Source organism: Myotis daubentonii, chromosome 1 (assembly GCF_963259705.1).
Source record: "Myotis daubentonii chromosome 1, mMyoDau2.1, whole genome shotgun sequence".
Classification (NCBI taxonomy): domain Eukaryota; kingdom Metazoa; phylum Chordata; class Mammalia; order Chiroptera; family Vespertilionidae; genus Myotis; species Myotis daubentonii.
Genome location: NC_081840.1, coordinates 45,908,799 through 45,931,269, shown reverse-complemented (window position 1 = coordinate 45,931,269; position 22,471 = coordinate 45,908,799). Strand labels below are relative to the sequence as shown.

The 22,471-nt window shown below is 56.3% G+C and overlaps 1 protein-coding gene across 3 annotated transcripts in view; it reads right to left on the bottom strand.

Annotated features, from left to right (window-relative positions):
• Positions 1–6,029: 6,029 nt before the first annotated feature.
• Positions 6,030–22,471, bottom strand: part of RBPMS2 (RNA binding protein, mRNA processing factor 2) — a 29,285-nt gene continuing 12,843 nt past the window's right edge. The window contains exons 1-8 of one of the 3 annotated variants that reach the window (XM_059698545.1): positions 22,255–22,284; positions 18,962–19,039; positions 18,439–18,477; positions 17,521–17,583; positions 17,039–17,189; positions 16,415–16,566; positions 7,436–7,505; positions 6,030–7,171 (exon numbers count right to left, since the gene is read on the bottom strand). In XM_059698545.1, the coding sequence (XP_059554528.1) occupies positions 7,443–7,505; positions 16,415–16,566; positions 17,039–17,189; positions 17,521–17,583; positions 18,439–18,477; positions 18,962–19,039; positions 22,255–22,269 (561 nt within the window). In that variant the 5' untranslated portion in view covers positions 22,270–22,284 and the 3' untranslated portion in view covers positions 6,030–7,171; positions 7,436–7,442. Of the gene's footprint in view, positions 7,172–7,435; positions 7,506–16,414; positions 16,567–17,038; positions 17,190–17,520; positions 17,584–18,438; positions 18,478–18,961; positions 19,040–22,254; positions 22,285–22,471 lie in introns of those variants that run through there. The other 2 variants (XM_059698537.1, XM_059698526.1) reach the window with 2 other exon arrangements.

Below are 22,471 nucleotides of genomic sequence, written 5' to 3'. Positions count from 1 at the left end.
CTCATCAGGCAGACATAGACAGGAGAAATATGAATATACTAGAGGCCCGGTGCACAAATTGGTGCATGGGTGGGGTCCTGTGAGCCTGCCCCAGATCGGGGTGGGAGGGGCTGATTGGGGGCAGGGCCGGCTAGGAGGAAGGGCTGGGACAATTTGCATCTTAGCCTTTTATTATATAGGATACATCCATGGAAAGTACATACAAAGAAATATTTGGGGGCAGGGTCTCTGGGGAAAATCCTAGTGGAGATGATTGCTCTGGAGGAAACCAAGTAGCTCCCTCCTTGTTCCCCTTTTATGGAGCTTCTCCTGCCCTCTCTTCCCTGAGACTAGAGCTTGTTCCAAGAGGCACACGCCATTGGCTCCAGGAATAAGAACCCGAGTCTGAAGAGAGAAACAGGTGCAGCTGTTTTGTGAGAGATCTTCTCACCAGCGGCCGGAGTCTGAGTATCCTGCTCTGGAAGCTGAGGAGAGGCCTTGGGGTCAGAAACAGTGCATCTTCCTCTGAACCCGCCTCCTAAGCCACCCATGTAGTGCCCTGAGAAGCCAGCACAGACCCACAACACGGGCCCGCAGTGGGTCTGGACTCTTGGGGTGGTGGGGGCAGTAGGAAGGCATCCTGGGGGGATGAGCCATTTGGAACCATTCACATCTAAAACCTCCCCTTCCCAGTTACTACCCACTTACGTAGCTCCACAGCTCGGACCCCAGACCCAGGCTATGTCCTGGGAAGGGCAATTATATCTCAGTCTCCACCTCGCACCCAACACAGGCTCCAGTAGAGAGCTCTCAGCAAGCGTTTGCCGACAGGAAGAATGACTGAAGAGAGTGATGGGGTAATCGGGTGTGGTCCCTCCCCAGGGATGACGTGAACCCAGAGCTCAGGGCCTTGGCTTGGCTCCTCAAGGCCCAACATGACCGGGGCCCCTCTCCACACTTGAACCTCTTGTCCACGAAATGGAGATGGCCGTTCCCCAGATCACACCCAGGGCGACGGTAAAGGCCAGAGGGTGAAGAACACGCACAGGAGGGCTTCCCGGTGGCGATCTGGCACTCGGCTCGCCCTCCTCTCCGAGCCCCATGGTGAGTGATTGAAAACAACAAACTCACGTAGTTCATCTCGATAAAAATGACTCGCTCAGGCATGGTAAGGATGCAGCTGCTCGAAAACTCCAGATAACTCAACCCAGACACAGGCAGTTAATCCTGGCACCTGTGGAATCCTGCTCTGGCCAAAGTAAGAAACAGACCTACTTAAGAGATACCTGCCCTGGCCAGGTAGCCCAGGTGGTTGGAGCATCATCCCGACACTCCAAAGTTGCGATCCAATCACCAGTCAGGGCATATACAAGAATCACCCAAGAATACATAAAAAAGTGGAACACACGTTTCTCTCTCTCTCAAATCAATAAAAATAGATATTGAAAAAAAAGCGAGATTTCTGAACTCAGATCACCCTTGCCCAGGTTTTTCCCTCCCACACACTGCAGTGGCTGTGGATTTGATTTCTGTTAGGAGCCTATTTTGTAACCAGAGAGGTTCGGTCACCACTGGCTCCTTTCTGACCAAGCTTCTACGGTGCCAGTGAGACTCGCCCAGTCTCCCAGGAGCCCTGGCCTTTGTGGGACCCTGGGACCCAGAGTTGCCGAGAACCATTTCACTCTGGATGGGGACGCCAAAAACCTGGGTCTTGAGCCTTCTGCTTTCCATAGCACTTTTTAAAAAAATATATTTTTATTGATTTCAGAGAGGAAGGGAGAGAGAGACACATCAATGATGAGAGAGAATCATTCATCAGCTGCCTCCTGCACGCCCCTCACTGGGTGTCACGACTGCAACCCCGGGCATGAGCCCTCACTTGGAATCGAACCATGAGATCCTGGTTCATAGGTCAACGCTCAACCACTGAGTTACAGCGGCCTGGACCTTGGCATCTTTTAAACCTTGTTTCCCATAGCTACAAAAAGCGGACACTTTTCTTGCTTATCTCAGGGCTTTGGTGAGGATCACCAGATATGGCGCATGTGAACTTGTACAGTGTACAGCAGTATTGAATGCGTTACTGCCACTATTGTCAGAACTCTGAAATCCTAAATGATTTGATCAAAAGATGCCAAAGTGCCCAAAGCTAGCTCTGGGGGCTTCTGCCTGCTGACTCCTCCAAGTCCCCTCCAGGTACAGGGAGGGGTTAAAACCTTTTGAGGACTATTGATCCATTGGAAAAATGACCAAGGAGTGCATAGAACCAACTCAATTATATCTGTTAAGGATGAACTATGAAAACGTGGGTTTTTTTGAAGATAACAACAGCAAACATTTATTGGGCACCTGTTATGTATTCGGCACATTCCTGTATTATCATAACCCCTCACAATAACCCTGCGAAAGAAGGGCAGATTCACAAAGAAATATACACAATTTAGAGGAGAAAAGATAGATTTTCACAAAATGATATAACCATTCCTTAGTTCTTAGACGCCTCCTACTAACTAAACTGTGTTGCATTTTCTCTACCACAGGCAGAGATGGAGACAGTGTCTCGCATAAACTGAGAGCCCTGTGGGTCCTGCAGTCCCAATGACCCTACCCCCCCCCCCCCCCCCCCAGCTTAAAAGGCCAGAGAAACTGCACAGGGCTGGGCGGAAGCCAGAAAGGTCACCGAGGGCCTGCCTTTGTCCCTTAACCAGGGAGCAGCACCCAGCAGCTCTGGAAGACATCAGGCCAGGGTGTGGCCCAACAGGACACCTGAGCTGCAGTGCAGGCTTCTGAGCCTGTGCTTCCCCTCTGCGCGTGCGGAAGGGGGTGCGGGGGGTCCTGGGATGGCCAGGTGGGTGGTGGAAGGAGCTGCACTGGGTCAGCAGAGAGGAGCACGCCTTGGCCATTGCCTTTCTGACTTAGAGCAAACCACCTTCCTGCTCTGTGCTTCACCCCCCTCACCTGTAAGGTGGGGGACTGGCTACATATGCTCCCAGCTGCCAGGGGACCCTGCAGAGAACCAGGCAGGGACTTGCTCCAAGGTCATGAAGACAATAGCGAGGGGCACCTGGCCTCACTCACTGACCCCCCTCCGAACTCCCCAGGGCTCTCACTCACCCAACCCAAACAGAAGCAGAGGGTGAGGGAGCCCTCGGCGCTGTGCACGCTGACCGGTGGGTGTGGGTGGGCGGGGTGATGGTCAAGGAGGCCCAGGGAACCACTCAGGAGTCTACGTCCCTTTCCTGTCAGCCCTGGAACATTCCCAGGGCAGGGATCCACCCAGCCTCCTGCCCTCACAGAGCTGGGCCTGCAGCGCTGCAGCTCCTCCTCTGCTCCTGAGGGAACACGCTGCGGAGTGTGGGGAGCAGGGCCTGCCGTCCTGGAGGTGCCCGCGTGCAGGCCTGGCATGGGTGCCGAGGCGGGGGGGGGGGGTGTGCAGAGGCCGGGGGGTGCTGAGGCGGGGGGTGGGGTGCCGAGGCGGGGCTCCCTCCTCCCCCCGCATGGTTACCTCTCCCACCCGGGGTCCCTTCTGGCACATTCTCTAATCCTACTCTGAGGGATACTTACATTCTGAAGGAGGGCTGGAGTCACGACAGGCAGGGCGGGGAGAAGGTGGGGGGACAAGAGAGCTGGTCCCTCCAGAGACCTCCAGTCCCCATGGAGCCAAGCCTTCACCGTGCACTGGCTGCCAGGAGAGCTTGGCGTCGGCCACACAGCCTGGAGGTTCGCACGGCGCAAGGCGGGCCTGGAAACCTGCTCCCTGCGAAGGCTCCAAGATGAAAGTCACGCCCCCAAACGACTGGCCAGGCAGCAGCACTCACGCACTAACAGCCCGTGTCCGCTCTGTCCCACCAGGTGGGGCCAGCTTCAGGCCAGGGACCAGGAGCAGCCCGGGCGCCCAGCGCCTCGACAAGCAGCCACTCAGCCCCAGCCTTGTGCGTGCGTGCACGTGTGCGTGCGTGCGTGTGTGTGCACATGTGTGCACGTGTGTGCGTGAGGTGGGGGCTGTGCACCTGTGGGGATGGTCTCCCCCGCCCTTCAGTGCTGCTGGGAAGGGACCTCTGAGCAGCAGAGCCCGGTATTCCCAGGCGCCCGAAATCCTTCCAGAAAGAAATAGGCCTCGCAACGGCGGGTCAGGACTGAACGGCCTGGGAAGTAAAAGGTGCTTCTGGAAGGAGCAGGGACAGGATGGGGAGCCGAGCCTGGCTGCTCCTGGCCTCAGCCTCCACCCTCACTGGGAAGCCCTTTAACCATCTGAGGCTCGTCCACCCCACAGTTCAGTCCTAAGTGACTCCACCACGGCCCTTCTGCTGGAAAGCCCCCTCTGGGGTGGCCTGGGGGCCTCCCTCCCCTTCCCAGCTCCTCCTCTCAGCCCCAGGCCTGCGGCCTGCTCAGCAAAGCGTGAAGGAGGCCCCCCAGGGAAGATGGGGGAGGGGGGCTTTAAATTATAGAGCAGCTCTCCCAGCCCCTCACAGCCCAGGCACCCAGCTAAATAATTCACCGCCTGGGAAGACCCAGTGGTTCCCGACAGCTAAAGTAGGTCAGTTACCGCCCTGGCCCTGGGTGGGGGCTGTGGGCTCAGAGCAGCTTCCCCACCAGCGCGAGGAGGGGCTGCAGGCTGGCAAGGCCTTGCCCGCTTGGCAAGTGCCCAGCTGATCCAAGTGCAGCATCAAGTGAGGGTGCAGACAGGAAAGGATCAACACCCCTCCTCTTGCTGGCTGAACAAAGCCACCAGCTCTGCCCTCCCAGAGCCTCCCTCAGGGTCCAGGTAACCCACCACTCGACGCCCAGTTACCTACGGGCCAGGCTCCTCCTCCCTCATGGCACAGAGGTGCTGTGCCCTCTCTTCACATGCAGGTACCGGCGGGGGCAGCCAATGTCTGCCTGGGCCTTTCACAGCAGAACAGTCAGCAGCAGAACAGCCCGGGATTCAGAGGGTGATGTGGGGAGTGGGAGGGACACCCGAGTCACACAAGGTGCAGGTGGGGACGTGCCAAGGCCAGCCCCAGGCGGGGGTGCTCGGCCTCTGCTCCCCCTCCCTCCAGGCACAGCGTCCGAGTCAAGCAGTGAAGGGCGTGGAGAGGGGACACAGAGGAAAGGGAACCAGCAAAGCCATCAGGTCAGGTCGTGCCCTGACCCTCCAGGAGCTGGACAGGGTTTCAGGCCACATCACAGAGGAGGAAACTGAGGCCCGAGTCACCCAGGGGAAGGGGCAGCTGGGGGCATCCCGACTGGGTCCAGGGCAGCCCAGGGTCGACCCCACACGGGTCCCTGACCTGCACACCCATGTGCTCTGGCTCCAGCTGCACCTCAGCTAAGGCATCTGGGGAGCTGCAGCCGGGGCCCCAGCGGGCGGGGGAGCTTAACCATTTCTGCGCCACCCTCCCGGGTTGTCTCCCCAACAGCCTCCCTAGCCCTGCGCCAAGGACGCTGCACAGAGGAGGCCAACCCCCAAACCAGTCCTTCTCTCCAGGGGCCTGAAAGTCACACAGGGCACGGAGGGCCACAGCACCTGGGGAAAATGAAGGCTCCCACTGCGGGCTTCCTGTGGGTGTATGGACTCTCCGGTTCCGTCCTCAGAGCTCGGAAGGTGAAGGGAATGATCAGACACAGGTGGTGCCCCGCTGGTGTGGCTCAGCTGGCTGGGCATCCTCCCAGCAACAAGAGGTCGCCCGCCGGCTCAATGCCGGGTTGCAGGCTCCATCCCCAGTAAGGGGTGTGCAGGAAGCAGCCAATGGAGATGCTCCTCTCTCATAGATGTTTCTATCTCCCTTCTTCTCCCTTCCTCTCTCTCTAAAATCACTAAAAACATATTTTTTAAAAAAATTTAAACCCAGGTAAGCTGACAGCCCCACCCCCAATCCCATGTATGGCCCTGGGCAAGTCACTTCCCCTCCAGACTTCAGTTACAAAAGAGGGAAGGAGGGAGGGGCCCGAGAGCTCTCAGGCCGGGACCCACTTCACTTCCTCCCCCTGAACTCTCCGCCTCTGTCCTCTTGTTACGCCCTCCCAACAGCAGTCTACATCCCGAGGAAGCAAAGGTCAGAGAGCAGTGACTTTGGATGATTTTTTTATTTTGCATTTCATATATCATCCAGTTTCACATTCTCACAGGATCAGCAATTACAACAGCCACCTCGTCTCCTAAGTCTGAAAACGGCAAGACAGCCACAGCTGCAGCCAAAGGCAAAGCACTGATGTGCTCACAAAACAAAAAAATTGCACAATTCTCCCTTCATTTTTCTTAAACTAACGCCTGGCACGAAGGCTCATGGCTGGAGAATGGAAACCCTTTCTTCTTCATGCCTCAAACTAAACATTAAACTTATCTGACAGGGCGAACAAGGTCTCTTCAATAATTAATTGCACACACACATGAAAAATCCTTTATGATGCATAAATATTTTGTTACACAGGGTACAAAAATACTTTCACTTTTTGGTTGGTTTCGTAGTTTGGAAAGAATGAGGAGCAGTGGCAGGGGTGGGGTGCGCTGTGGAGAGGTGAGCAAAACGGGCAGAGAAGGGATGCTCTGAACAGCTGCTGGCCCATCTGAGGAGGGAGCGGAGGACCCCGATGTGAAACGAAAAAGGAAACGCTCGGTCGGGTGGTCGTTGCTGTTCAGCCGGGAAGTGTGGGGCAGTGGAACTGGCGGCAGGGCGCGGCCTCACCGAAGCAGGGTGGGTGTAGGGGAGGGGTGTGGAGAGAGGGACCAGGAATGATGAACCATTAAAGGCCAGGACCTGTTGCTATGGTGACACAGTGTGAGAACAAACTGTACACTCACATATACACAAGTGTAAGTGTCTTAATTCATGCCAGAAAACATGCAAAACCAAACGCCTTGTTCCTCTGAGGTGAAGCTACAAAAGCAAGTTTGGGCGGGAGGCCGGGCCTCGCTCGGTCCCAGGGCGGCCTCGGAACCGGGCCTGGGTGTCCCAGGGCGGCCTCGGAACCGGGCCTGGGTGTCCCAGAGTCCTCCCCTGAGGCCTTGGAGAAGGGCTCTGGGCAGGACAGGGCTGAGGGAGAGGAGAGAAGGGAACAGGAAGCAGTCCACTGAGTCAGGCTTAAAATTCACAGTCTTTGGAGGAAAGCAGCAGCTCTCCACAGGCCGCCTGGGGACAGTGGAAGCTGCGGGCAGGCCGCAGCTTCCTCCCCGGCGGGGGGCGGGAGCGTCAAGCTGTGGTAACAAGACCTGGAGGGAGGGGAGAGAGGGGGCTGTGAGCAGAGGTGCGGGACTGGAGCTGAACCCGGGCCTTCCCACTGGGCCAAGTCTGCAGGACAGATGGGGCGGGTGACAGGGTGGGAGGAGAAGGGGGAGAACCAGCCAGAGTGCCCGGTGCACACGCTCAGGTGAAGGCCTCGCAGCACCTGGCTCTCGGATTCAGTGAGGGGAGACGGGGCCCTGCAGGAAGCCGGGTCTGGGCCATGCATCCCGGACCTCTGGACCAGCACTTACTGAGAAACTAACAGAACTGACGGTACTTCCATCCTTGCTGGGTGGTATCAGAGGAAGGGTACCAGCGCACCTGCAAGAGAAGCCGACATCAGCAGCTAGCCGTGCAGCCCCTTCCCGGGATGAGGAGCCCCGTAAGCGCGGCCTTCTGTGCCGTCAGAGTCCTGGTTCTGTCACCACTGGCAGGTGTCGGGCCAGGTACTCACCTCTAGGCCTCAGTGTCTTCATCCTGAAAATGGGAGAGGGCCCTGACCTGCCTCCTCCGCAGGGTGAAGGCCAAATCAGAGAATGGTTACGGTGACTGACACTCCACTAGACCGGATGGGCCAGGTGGAGTCTTGGCGGCAGGGGGCCCAGGTACTAACAGTCTGCCCTTCGCCCTTTCCTGGGAGGGGGCAGAATTCCTAACAGGAGACTAAACCACAATACAGTTTTGCTCGACATCTTTGAATCTCAGTGTCCCCACCCAGCTGTCGGCTAGAGATGACCGTCACAGGCAGTCATGAGCATCAGGGAGACAGAATGTGAGGACTCCACACGAGAAAGCAAAGCTGGTGTGGCCTCCGGGCCTTGTGTGACCTGTAAGGAAGCCGTGGGCGAGACCCACTGCTACATCCTCCCCATCTCCACCTCTCCGTCCCTCCGTCATCACCCTCCTGAGTCTCGAGGTTTGTAACCTGCCAGCTAAACCCTCGAGTGGCAGCTACGGAAACCCTGGCACTTTGCAGAGGGCCCCACAGCACAGTAGCTCCGAAGCAGGACCCCCAGAGATGGGTCTGGAAATGATATGCAGCCCCTTCCCCATGGGCTGGTCGTCTGGATGGTAAGCTGTCTTACCATCCAAACCAACACTGCAGGGAAGGCCACCTGCCCCCGCCACCTGCCCCAGTTACAGGCAGCACATCTGCCCCAGCCTGGCCCAGGGCTGCCTAGGGGAGGGGGGAGATTACCCAGACGGAGTCCAGGGTCCCCTAGGGAAAGGAAGGGATGGCACAGGAGCCGACGCAGAGACAGGAGCAGCTGGGCTCATGGACAAGTCCCTGCAGCTGCACCAGTCAGACCAGTTACCCACCGGGCCCCTGGGACCCTCCAGGCCATTTGGGGCTGCAGGAAGCTTCCTGAGAACTTGCTCCTGTGCCCTCTCCAATGCCAGGTGCTGTCTGTACAGCGCAGGACTCTGACCACCAGCACACAGCAGGACGTCAGGGGCTGGCCACCCTACGATGCCAGGATGCTTGGCATATAGCATACAGCAGGGCAAAGTCTTAGTCACCTGACCAATGCCAGGCTCCTCTCTGGGCTCCAAGCCTGCGGCACTGCCGTCACCAGGGCACAGCCGACACCAGGGACAGCCTTTGAGCTGTCCAGGCAGAGGCCGGGACCTTCCTTCCTGCCTTCTGAACACCTGGAAGCGGTTCCCTGCCTTCCCCGCTGACAGTGAGTGGGAGGCAGCCTCTCCTCCCCTTTGCGGAGCCACGGATGCCCTCTCAGCAGGAGGCCCGCTGGACACCAGAGCCCAGGCCACAAGGCGGGCGAGGAAACCAGCTCCACGGCTGCTGGAGAGCCTGTGGCCCAGCTCAGGGAACTCTCCTGACCCCGGAGCAGCCCCCAGCAAGGAAGTGCCTGGAGCTGGGTGCCCTGCAGGGCTGGGGGCGGGGAGGACATCAGATGGGAGTGGGAGGGACTCTGGAGGCCTCCCCCTCGCCCTCTGCACCACTGGGGAAGCCGAGGCCTCCTGCAGCTGCGTCAGACTCCCGCAGAGCCCGCCTCATCCGGCCCCACGCTCTCCACAAGTGCTGGAATTCCTGCCTCTGAAGCAGCACTTTCCCCCGGCCTGAGATGAGTCAGCGCCTTCTTGGGGAGGAAGTAGAGGAAAGACCCCATTTCTGAGCTCCAGAAGGCCATTCCCCTGAAGTGCACAGAATGTTCTCAAGTGGCTGCATTTCCGCTTCCCTCAGACACAGAGCGTGGGCCGGCGGTCCGGGTCCTCTAGGGAAGCACGGTCCAGCCCTGGCCGGTGGCTCAGTTGGTTGGACACTGCCCCGTACACCAAAAGGTTACAGGTTCAATTCCTGGTCAGGGCACAGACCTAGGTTGCGGATTTGATCCCCAGGTGGGACAACTGATCGATGTTCCTCTCTCTCTTTCTCTCTCTCTTTCTTTCTCTCTCTCTCTCTTCTTCCCCTTCCTCTCTCTCTAAAATCAATAAACATATTATCAGATGAGGAGTAAAAAAAAAAACAAATCTCTAAAGCACAGTCCCTTCCTGTCTCAGCTCAGAATAAGACCCCCCCCTGCCCCCCAGGGCCAGCACCTCAGGGAGTGAGCGGCTGGTCCCTTCTCAGGGCCTCTAGTTGATCAGAGGGGACTTGGGGTCCTGAGATACCCACACGGACAGGCCCATGGTATCTACGATGAACCAGGTCCCAAGAGGACCAGCAGCAAAACAAAAGGGGGCAGGAACTCAGTTCCCTCTCACCCGGGACTGACTGAGAAGATGTGCCCAGAAGGGAAGGGGCAAAGGAGCGAAGCCACAGAAGAAATAGGAACAGCCAGCAAAAACGGGGCCTCACTCACCCGAAGGGCAATTCTTACTGACCCCAGACTGGCCAGTCTACACGTTGACCCTGTAACAGCCCCAGGAAGTTATGACAAGGAAACCACAGGACAGGTGCCCAGAGAGGCGTGAACAGGGCGCCCACTGCGGCACAGCCTACCAGCAGCAAAGCATGTGTACACACCTGCTTACCATCCACAGGGAGCTGGGCACTCACCCAGTGGTGGGCTGGCAGGGCATCTAGAATGTAGATCTCCATTGACTGGTGTGGAAAAATGTCCTCGCCCTGACCGGTTTGGCTCAGTGGATAGAGCGTAGGCCTGTGGACTCAAGGGTCCCAGGTTCGATTCCGGTCAAGGGCATGTATCTTGGTTGCAGGCACATACCCAGTAGGGAGTGTGCAGGAGGCAGCTGATCAATGTTTCTCTCTCATCAATGTTTCTAATTCTCTATCCCTCTCCCTCTCTGTAAGAAATCAATAAAATATATTTAAAAAAAAGAAAAAGAAAAATGTCCTCATAATTAAGTTTTAAAATGATTAAGTGTGTCTACAGTAATTTTTGTAAAAGATTCCTATCCGTGGCTTTACATATACACTCGCGCCCAACTACCTACCAAGTCTAAGGACCAAAGGTAGCGATTTTCTAGGAGCAGGATGATAAGCCAAAGGGAAAACAAAACAAATCCCTGCCTCTCTCCCCGCCCCCCTCCCCACCACCCCCATAAATGCAGAGCTCTAATAGCTAATGCTTATGAAACCCTTAGCCTGTGCCAAGTGCTGCTCTAAGTAGTTTTCAGGTACTGGGTTCATTTAATCCTCATAAACACCCTCTGAAGCTGATGCTATCACCATCCCATTATACAGATAAGAAAACAGAGGCAAGGAAGCTCATGCAACCTTAAGGTTGTCGGTAAGTGGCTGTGCCAGTCTAAGGATGGGGAGCCGCAGTGAGACCCCCCCATTTCCTCAGGTGAAATAAAAAAAGGCAAAGTCCAGTCTGGGAGGACTCTGGGACACAAGGGACATGGAGAACCCCTGAGTTTAGGCTACTGTCTTTATGTACCAGACCCCAGCGGACCTCTGCGATCCACACCTCCTGCATGCCTCACCCTCTTGAAGGAGAAGATTCTATCAAGAGGCTCAGAAGGTTGAGCAAGATGGCCTTGTGCCAAGACAGAGGGGGATGAACCATCTCCCAGCACCTCTCTGCAGGTCTGGTCCCTGGGACTCCGGCTGAGCTACTGGCAAAGGGCATGCATTTGGGGTGTGCCCATCTGGGTAAAGGAAGAACTGCTTTTCATCCCCTCTTGTCTCTGAGCTGCCACCTCCTTGCCCCCAGGCATAGAAAAACTCAGTTTTGTTGGTCCCCTGGGTTCAGAATAATTCTCTTCAGATCAACACTGTCCACCCCTTTATTTAGGCGTTTTCTTTTTAAATATATATATATATATATATATATATATATATATATATATATATATATATATATATATACACTAGAGGCCCAGTGCACCGGTGGGGTTTGGGCTGAAACCGGCTCTCCAACATCCCCCAAGGCGTCCTGGATTGCGAGAGGGTGGTTCTTGGGTGATGCACCCTGGAATCGGGCTCCCTCCTCTCTGGTTTCAGGGTGCATCAGCCAAGAACTGCAGCTGCCAAGTCACTGCAGCTCAGCAGCTCCTGCATTGAGCATCTGCCTCCTGGTGGTCAGTGTGCATCATAGCTACCAGTTGGACGGTCACTTAGGCTTTTATATATACACCAGAGGCCTGGTGCACAAATTTGTTCATGGGTGGGGTCCAGCCGGCCTGCTCTGATTGGGGCCGATCGTGCTGGCCGGGGGCAGAGGTTGCAGGAGGCCAGTTGGCCCCGCCCCCGATCGTGGGTGGGGCTGGCCAGGGGAGGGGCCGCGGGCAGTGGGCCGACTGGCCCCACCCTCCTGTCAAACTCCTGGTTGAGGGGACAATTTGCATATTAGCCTTTTATTACATAGGAATATAGGGCTAGTGACCTGGTGCACAGATTCATGCACATTGAAAGGAAATTAATTAGAAGGTGGCCGGTGGGACAGGCCTGGGTGAGATGGGCCAGACACACCCTGGAGCCAACCTCCCGCGGCCCTCCCCGGTATCTGCGGAGTGAGCAGGGTCCCTCCAGCAGGTGGGGTCCCTCGGCCTAGCCTGCGGGGATTGGGCTGAAACTGGCTCTCCAACATTCCCCGAGGGGTCCCAGAGTATGAGAGGGCGCTCTGCAAAGTTGCTGTTGTACAGGGTGTGGAATGCAAATCCAAGTGTGCAGTAAACCAGACGCAGGGCCCACAGTAGCCAGCAACAACATAACCCATGGCCGAAGGTGGAATTGCGCGGCCCCAGGAGGAATCAGGCTCCATCCTGCTCCATTCTCTCTGGTTTCGGGGTGCGTCACCCGAGAACCGCCCCTGCCAAATACTTGGCAGCTCCTGTGTTGGGCGTCTGCCCCGTTGGTCAGTGTGCATCATAGTGACCGGTCGGACGGTCAGTCACTTAGTATATTAGCCTTTTATATATATACTAGGGGCCCGGTGCACGAAATTCGTGCACTGGGTGTGTGTGTGGGGGGGGGGTGGTGTCCCTCAGCCCAGCCTGCCCCCTCTCACATACTGGGAGCCCTCAGGCGTTGACCCCCATCACCCTCCAATCGCCTGATCGGCCCCTTGCCCAGGCCTGATGCCTCCGCCAGAGGTGTCAGGCTTGGACAGGGGACCCCCATCTCCCCCTTATCACTGGCTCTGGCCCCCGCCCAGGCCTGAGGCCTCTGGCCCAGGAATCATGCCTGGGCAGGGGACCCCCATCTCCCTCTGATCGCTTGCTCCACCCCCCGCCCAAGCCTGACGCCTCTGACCCAGGCTTCAGGCCTGGGCAAGGGGACCATCATATCCCCCCAATCCCCAGCTCAGCCCCCCACCCAGGCCTGATGCCTCGGCCAAAGGAGTTGACCCTCATCACCCTCCGATCACCAATCACCGGATCGGCCCCTTGACCAGGCCTGAGGCCTCCGGCAGAGGTGTCAGGCCTGGGTAGGGGACCCCCAGCTCCCCGCGGTTGCAGGCTCCGCCCCTGCCCAGGCCTAACACCTCTGGCCTAGGCGTCCGGCCCGGGCAGCGGGGACCCACAGCTGCAGTGGCCCCGCGATCGTGGGCTCGCTTTAGGCCCAGGCAAGGGACCCCTAGCTCCCGGGACTGCCAGCTTCGACCGTGTCCAGCTCCCATCGCTGGCTCCACCCCTACTTCCTGCTATCACTGGCCAGGGCGGCAAAGTCGCCTGATTCTCCTTGGCAGGGGGCTTCTTCCTGCTTTCCCTTTCGCCTCCCTGCATTGTGCCTACATATGCAAATTAACCACCATCTTGTTGGCAGTTAACTGCTAATCTTAGTTGGCAGCTAACTGCCAATCTTAGTTGGCAGTTAATTTGCATATAGCCCTGATTAGCCAATGAAAAGGGTATCGTCGTACGCCAATTACCATTTTTCTCTTTTATTAGATAGGATAAGATATCCTATATAATAAAAGGCTAATATGCAAATAGACCAAACGGTGAAACAACCAAACCAGTTGCTGTGATGAGTGCTGACCACCTGGGGGTGCGCGGGGAACATGGCGAGCAGCAGCAGGCAGCAGAGCGTGGAACAAGGTGGGGCGCCAGTTGCTGTCATCAGGGAGAGCCTCTGGTAGTTACTGAAAATTCTCTGCTTCCATGCACTGAGGTCCTGCTGGGCTTCTCCACCGCCCCCTGCTCCTGAAGGGCGATCGGGGCCGGCAGCTGCCTCTCGCACCTGCTGTCGGCAATGGCCCTGCTCGCACCCGCTGCCGGCACCAGAGCCGCCACTACACCCACTGCCTGCGCCAGCCGCGCTCATACCCGCTACCAGCCCTGATCACCCCTGAGGGCTTCTCCACCTCCCTCTGCTCCTGAGGGGTGATCGGGGCAGCAGCTGCCACTCACACCCGCTGCTGGTGCCGGCCCCAATCGTGAGGCTGCTGGCAGACAGGGGATCGGGGTGCACTGAGGGAGGGGCCAGACAGGGGTGCAAAGGATGGGCCGAGACCCACCCCTGTGCCCACCGAAGCCTCGCAGCTTACAGTTCCTTTCAATGATGAGAATCATTGATTGGTTGCCTCCTGCATGCCCCCTACTGGGGATAGAGCCCACAACCCCGGGCATGTGCCCTGGACCAGAATCGAATCCTGGACCCTTCAGTCCGCAGGTCGATGCTCTATCCACTGAACCAAAACCAGCCAGGGCTATTTAGGCATTTTTCCAACCTCCACTTCAAGGGGAAGCCCTACTGAAGGGGCGGGGAGAGGGCTCTGGAAATGAAAAGAAAAAATGCTACTACTTGGAAAATGCTTTCATGCCCATTACTGCATTTGGTCCTAACAACGTTTTACTATTGAGAACATGGCTTTCCAGAGAATTAGTTACTGCCTGGACCAACCTCTTGTTAGTCTCCCTCCCCAAAAATGCCACTACCCTTTGAGGCAGCCTTCAAACCCTGCCCTGGGAAGCCAGGAGACAGGAACTCAGGCATAATGAGGCCTCCAGCCTCAGAGAGGACCCAGGTGAGGAAACTGGACAACGATGATATTAAATACCAGCCACGATACCTGGTACTTCTACAGTCTTCCCTCTGTATAGCCGTATAAAGTAGGTATGATTATCACCATTCCAAAAAGAAACTGAGACACAGAGAGGTTAAGTAACTTGCCCAAGGTCACACAGGTGTTAAAAGAGAGAGCCAGGATTTGGACGAGGCAGCTGGATTAGAGTTGGACAACCACAAGGTGTAGGGAGGGTGGGAGCAAGCTGGAAAGGAAGATAACAGGAGGGCACAAAACCCTCGGAGCAGGTAGCGGCACAGCACTCCCAGCCCGCCAGGGGGCCACCCCAGAAGGGCAGAGGTGCCTCTTCTGTCCCTGGCTCCCAACCTCTGCTTGGTCACTGTCACAGCCTAGCATCTCAGAACAGACCTCTCACCCCATCTGGCCTAAGCCTCTCACTGTACAGAGGAAGACACGGAGGCCCGGAGGTGAAGCCACCTTCCGAAGACCAGGTCACTAACTGGTGCAAAGTGGGGATCAGAGGTGAGGACCCCAACAGTGAAACTCCCCACGTGGCCGGAATACCGTGCAACTGCCCGCCTTCCACGCTGCGCCAGGTCAGAGACAACGGACAGCGTGCCCTGCTAACTACTCTGCTCCCACCACAGAGCCTGGTAAACACCCAAACATCTCCCGCTAGGGAAGATGTTTACCACCTTCCTACCCCAACCAGTTTTCCAGCTGTCTGTGCTGTGCAGCTGGGGAACAGCACCCACAGTTTGCCCTCACTTCTGCCCTCGGTACAATCTAAAGTTGCTGTGGCCAGGGAGAGTGCCCCTGCTGGGTTTGCTGGGGTGCTAGCCCAGAACCTGAATCTTCCACCCTGGAACTGGGCAACCCAGAGGACGGAGATGACCAGGAACTTAGCCCTTGGCCAGCGCACCGACTCCTCCCACTGCAGCTTCCAGTTCCTGTGAACTCCGCCTTCCTGGCTTCTCACTTCCTTTTCCTCCTCATCCCCTTCCTCTGCCCTTGCAAGTCTGAAGCCTCTGCTCACGCCTGCTCAACAGCACAGCACGCCCCGGCTAGGTCACTCTTCCCACTGATGGGAGGCCGAGGTGGGCTCGCCGCTGCTCCTCCGCCCTCCTGTGCCACCTGGCAGTGCCATCCACACAGCTGGCATTCCTGCTGCTGCCTCACAGGAATGGGCTGGTAGCTGACCCCCTGTCTGCCTCTCCAGCATCTAGCCCGGCCCTCACTGAGCAGAGAGCCCTCCCGGCCAGCTCTACCCTCCCTGCCTCTCCTAGACGTGCTCGCGTCCTCTCTCCTGCCCCAGCGCAGGTTCGGGAGGGAGAGCATCCAGGCTCCATGGAAACAGGAACCCTCTCTGAGCACTCGGGACGTTTGTCCCACGTACAGTTCTAGCACCTCTCATGTACTGACATTTAATTCTCACAACCACCCTGAGGCACACAATAGTACTCTCCTTTCCCAGATAACTAGAAAAACCAAGGCACAGCCATCTCTAAGAGCTTTCTCAAGTCCATAAAGACAGGAGGAGGCAGAGGCAGGCAGCGGGTTCCGGAGACCACACTCGGGTGGGGATTTGAATCGTGGTTCAGTCACCGCAGACGGAGTGCAGTGCCCGGCCGCGGGTGGTGGAGCCACAGCTGGGTCTTCAGGACTCTGCCCCGAATCTTCAATGTGGCCTCACGGCTTGTCCTCTCCCCCCACCCTCTGTCAGAGCCCATGAGACATGCGTGGTCCAGAGGCCAGGTAGGTACAAAATCTGGCCACTCAGAGCCTTCACTCTCCCCCGTCCTGCTTCTCCCCCGGGGGAGAGCTTACCTGAGCATGCAGGGCGGCGGCGGCAGCAGCAGTGGCGGCTGGGTAGGTGAACGCAGCGTGTGAGATAGCCGGGGTCAGCTCTGTGGTGTACAGAGGGTAGGGGGCCCAGGCCTCTGGGGACGTGGGGATCAGAGCAGTCCCCATCAGGTCATCTACAAAGGGAGACAATAGCCCCCATTGTCAGAACACTCCCCTCTGCCACCTCATGCCAAGCAGACAAGGGGACTCAGCACTACGGTTGAAGCAGAAGCTCCCGTCAGGTCAGATACCCCTCAGGACCAGAGAAAGAAGCCATGTTAACTTGGCCTGGCAGGGAGAGCGTCTTGTCTGCTTTGGGAAGCTCTCAGATGGGCCCCCGCCCATCTCAACCAAGAGAAACCAGAGAAGGCTTCAGGGAAGTCTGACGGCTCAGCCTGTCCGGGGCCCAACAAAGGCTGCAGGGAGGACGGAAGCATGGAACCCATACGGAGGTGGCTGTGGATGCAAACAGCCTCCTGGAAAAGGGGGCATGCAGGCAGACAGTCCCCCAGTGAGAATCTCAACGCCTGCTCTCTGTACAAACCCCACGGGGGCCCCGAGCCCAGGCCTAGTGCAGGCAGCAGGCTGCAGCTGAGCGCCACTCACAGGGGTCCCGTGCGATGAAGTGTGCTCCGAGGGCGGGGTGAGCGCTGGTGGGATTTGGTGTAGCCATTAGCTTGTTCTTGGCCATCTTGGTATTGGCTTTGGCAAACTCTAGCCTCAGGGTCTGCGGGTTCTCGGGATCAAAGCGAATACCCTACATCGGAAGGAAAGGAAGGGAAAGACTTTACTCCGTAGAACCCAGACTGTCCACTGCAGTGGGCACAGAAGGGCCCCAGAAATGATCTTGCCCGAAAGACTTGCCCACATGGGGCCACGACAGAGGACATGCTGCTCCAGCCTTGTGAGTAGTGATGTCTGGCCAACACAGCATAGCCAAGGACTCTGCCCCAGGGCGGCTGGGAAATAAGGTCTGTGGGCCCTCTCCTTGGGTGTGGACTGGGGGAAGGTTTGCAGAAGACAGAACAAGGACACCCCATGCCTAGGGGACTGTGGGTCAGAGAAAGACCTGTTTGCCATCTACTCACATTCAATGCATTCTTGGCTGCTTCTGCTCCTGCCCGGCTGTCAAAGATCACAAAACCAACAGGCTAGGAGGAAAAAGAGAGAGCGCCCATGTATCTCTCCCAACATCCCATCTGCCCCGCAAAAGCAAAACAAAACAAAAAACCCAAAATAATAAAAAGCAACTCTTGCCTATTTCCACCCTAAGCTCAGTTGGAACAATAGAAGACTCTGCACCAGAAGTCTCCAACCCAGGTACCACATTGTGGGAAATGATGCCAGGTTAGAGCTTTATCCCACAGCACTAAACATCACCCTTCCAATAAGTCTTTTTTTTTTTTTTTTTAATGCATGCAGGTAATTAAGAGTTAAGTTCCAGCCCAGTCAGCATGGCTCAGTGGTTGAGCGTTGACCTAAAAACAGGAGGTCACAGTTCGATTCCCTGTCAGGGCACATGTTCAGGTTGTGGGTTCGATCCCCAGTGTAAGGCGTGCAGGAGGCAGCCGATCATTGATCCTCTCTCATCACTGATGTTTCTATCTCTCTCCCTCTCCCTTACCCTCTGAAATTAAAAAAAAAAAAAAACACGAGTAAGTTCTGATGTTTTCCCAGGAAGGGGACTCCAATATATCAAGTGCCTGAGGAAGTTCTAGATTCGATCAAGGGGAAGAGGTTGAAACTTCTCCAACTTCATTTTGCCAAGGTTCGGTCCAGACCCCAAGTGGCCCTCAGCCTCGAGCCAGGAGTCAGAGAGGGAGGACCAGGAGCTGACTGGTAAGAAGAGGGGGTCTGTGGAGGCCACTGTTTCATCAGCCCAGGACAGAAACAGGAACAGGGAGCAGGTCTCAGCTCCCTCACGACTGAATAAAAGGCACAGACTTCATCCCAAGCTCAGCAGTTGGGATGGGCTGGGAGGAAGAAAAACCCTGCAGAGAAATTACCTGTCTCGAGGTGAGCTTGATCAGGGACCCTTCGTACCCCTGCAGAGAGAGGCAGTCATTAACAGGGAAGGTCAGAGCCACGGCTGTGCTGTCCCAGCCACCCACTCCGCCCTCCACCGCTGCTGGGCGCCCTCCATTCTGCATCCTGCACCACACGGAGGAGCACATGGTGGGCATCGGTGGTAGGAGCCATCGCTTCACGCATAAATTCCCATTTGCCCCTCTAGCTTGTAATCCAGACGCACAGATCTTACCTCGTTAGGTTTTCTCCTCTGCAAACTGAAAAGGCTACACTGAGTCTCAAAGATTACTTCTACAGCAAAACCTATGGAGATTCTCCATGTCCCCACTTTACAGATGAGGAAGCAGAGGCTGGGAAGGGCTAAGTGATCAGCAGAAAGCAACATGTGAATTGACAGGTCTGTGATCCCAGTTTCTGATACTCTGCCCAGGCCAGCGATTCATTCCTGACGCTTCGCCTCTATCCTAGCCTCTGCCCGTGGGTGGCTGGGCCCAGACTCACCTTGAACGGCCTGAAGAGCAGGTAGAGTTCTCTGGGTTTAATGTCCACAGGGAGGCCACTGACGAACAGTGTCCGGACCTGGAGACAGAAGGACAGGAATGATGGCCCTTCCTTCTAGAAGGAACTAGAATCTTCCCAGAGTTTAGGGAGCAATTTGGTATTTCCTGAGACAAATGAATACTCAGAGGTTCCTAGCATTTAACTTTTTGTTATTGTTGTTAATCCTCACCCAAGAATATTTTTCCCACTGATTTTTAGATTTTTATTTATTTACTTTTAAATATATTTTTATTGATTTCAGAGAGGAAGGAAGAGGAAGAGAGAGAAACATCAATGATGAGAGAGAATCATTGATTGGCTGCCTTCTGCACGCCCCCGCCCCCCCCACTGGGGATTGAGCCTGCAACCCAGGCATGTCCCCTTGACTGGAATCAAACCTGGGACCCTTCAGTCCATAGGCCTATGCTCTATCCACTGAGCCAAATGGCTAGGGCTAATTTTTGGAGAGAGTGGAAGGGAGTGGGGGAAGAGAGGGAGAGAAGGAAATGGAGAGAGAGAGAGATGTGTTTGTGTGTGTGAGAGGGAGAGGTGTGATACCCTGACTGGGGCCAGGTATCACACCTACAATCAGGTATGTGCCCTTGACCAGGAATCAAAGCTGAGACCCTTCAGTGTGTGAGCAGATGCTCTAACCATTGAGCAACCAGCCAGGGCAAAAGCATTTAACTTTTCAAAAGCCCTTCCTATACACTTTCCTTTCTCTAGGTTCATCCTGCAGGTGTCACTCAACAAGCACCTGCTGAGCACCTCTGTGCAAGACTGTCTGCTGTCGAACAGCTGCAAGAAGAGAACACCCTATTTAATAAGCACACAGATCACGGATCCCTTTTCAGATCAAGGGCCCCTCTGACCTCCTGAGCAAACTATGTATCTTACCACCCCCCCCCCAGGCCCCCCACAAATGCACAAGTTAAAATGTATATATTTTGTAGCAGATACCCATAGACCCAGGTTGAGAGGTTCTGTCTGGTCCAGGGGAGAGGCAAAGATGTAAATGGAACATACGTCCTATGCTACACCCTGGGATGACTTCAACAGAGGGCCCACCACTGTCACATCCACCCCCTGGGCACTGCTCCTGATGCTAGATGTAAGCTCTTCAATGGCAGGAATGTGTTGTTTTCTCGCCTCTATGTCCAGCTCCTACTATGGTGCTGGTACTAACTGTTTACTGAATCAGAGACCGGGGTTAGGAGCCAGGGATGGAACAATTATGCTGGGTTTTGAAGAATGAGTAGGATCTTGCCAGCTTCAAATGAGGCAGACGATGCTGTGAGTTACAAGGCTTGCCCTCACCATGGTGACAAGTTGGTGGTGAAGCCAGGTCTAGACACCAGATTTCTATCCTGTGACTCCAGCCAAACCCAACTTCCTGAACAGCATGATAGCCTGTGGGACGCAGCCAACAGCCTGTTACAATGGATTGAATCAGGAACCTGGGGCAGCCAGGCAAAGTTACACCCAACACACACACACACACACACACACACACACACACGCACGCACGCACGCACGCACGCCCACGCCCACGCACATCCTCAACAACAGAGCCAGGAGTGACTACGGAAACCAGCATGGATAGCTGCGGGTAGCCAGTGTCACCAGCCCCAGCCCATGCCTGATAACAAATGGGTAAGGACACGTTTCTTCACTCACATGAGTTTTTGGCCAAGAAGCATACCCTTGCCATTTAGAGCACATTGTTCCTTTCAGTCATGCCTTTCCCTAACCAGACATCCTCTGCTCCCAGGCCCGGGGGAAGGTTCTGTACATGTCACAGCCCGCAGCTGTGTCCCCGTCCACACAGTGCTCAAGTGCTGCCCTGCTCCCAGAAGCACCTGGGAGGAACTGGACAGCCGAGGCTCCCGGGTGGGCTCCAGAGGGCACCCTCCTCCATACGCTGCCCTTTGGTGGGAGGGCCTTTAACCTCCCTGTAACCCAAGCAGAGTGACCTGCTCGGGTCACCAGCTTTTCTTTAAAGACAGCAGACCCGGGACCCGTCTGGGCAGGTAGAGGTGACACTTGCTTCTGGGTGCCAGGACTTGAGCACCCAGCCAGGACCCTGCTTCTCCCCCTCTCTGGGATGGAGGGGACTTGGTTTGGGTCGAAGATGCAGAACCAGAGCCACCCCACAGAAACCTGCCTCTGTTCTCCCCAGGGGCCACCCATTTCACCCCGGCTAATTTTAAACCTTCCTCAAATGGCTCCTTTCTGGCCAGACCTCCCCAGAGGCCCCCTTAAATAGCAAGTTCTCAGCACCAAGCTTCCTGCTGGGTGGGGGAGGGGAGGATGAGGGATCTTTCCCTCCTTCCCAGCTCAGATCCTGGTTTCCAGCCTTCCCTCTGGGCCGGGTGTTTCCAGCCTTTTTCTTCTGGTTTCCATCATTTAGGTTCTGAAGTGTTCACAAGGCCACAGTATCGCTCCCGTCCTGTCCCTGGCCACCTCTCAGAAACAAAAGGAGACCAAGGCAGTTACGGATGCAGTGGCGGGTCCCTGTTTGCCAGGCCACAGACCCTTTGCTGGGATATCCAAGTCTGGGAAGTTAGGTCACAGGAAACCTGGCCTGACTATTCCCTCAGGTTCTTATTTGATCTTAGTCACCTCAGCAGACGACGGGATCCCTGACTACCCTCTGTGCAGACAGGGAAACTGAGGCCCAAAGGGCCTCATGCAGCTTAGTTCACCCAGGCACCCCCAGCAATCCGTCCGGCTGTGGGGACAGACGGAGTGGCACGGGGTGGCCTTGTCAGCCTCCTGTAGGTAAAGTACTGCCACACATCCATTCGGAAGCCCTTCCTTGAGGACTCCTTTGGGACGACAGCAAAGCCGGAGCAGTAGGCAGAAGAAGAAACTGGCGAAGCAAGGGCGAGGGGGCATGAGCTCAGCCCCACGCTGACCGAAGAGGTTCCAGAGCCCACGCCTCTGCCTTTCGGCTTCAACTCCCTCTGGTCCTGCCACAGCCCATCTCCTCCGGGTCCCCGGCCAGCTCCGCGCGCTCCAAAGGCAGCTGCCCGTGCTGCCTCTCGGGCCACCCCTCCCCAGTTCCTTGACTGAAGAGCACCCACCCCTCACATCCCCTCCCTTCCTCTGAAGTCCTATGGGGCCCTCAGAACCCCCTGCCTCACATCGTTTCCACCCGCCTGAGTTCATCCCGGACTCTAAAACCCCACAGAAGGGAGCCACGTCTCAAAACTTTCCTGCCCTCCAAAGTTCCCAGAGCCAGGCCTCAGCACCTGCACTGTCTCCATGCGCCTCGGTCCTTCCAAAGGAACTCCCAGCCTGAGAGATGTGGCCCAGCGTGGCAGAGTAATGCCATAAATGGCAAACCCAACAGGCTTCAGTGAGGCCGCTGTGTGCACCCCAGCCTAAGGCCTGGCTCGGGGAAGATGCCTCCTGCCTCCAAAGCTGTTTATCTGCACAACACGGATACCGCCTACCTCCAGGATCAAC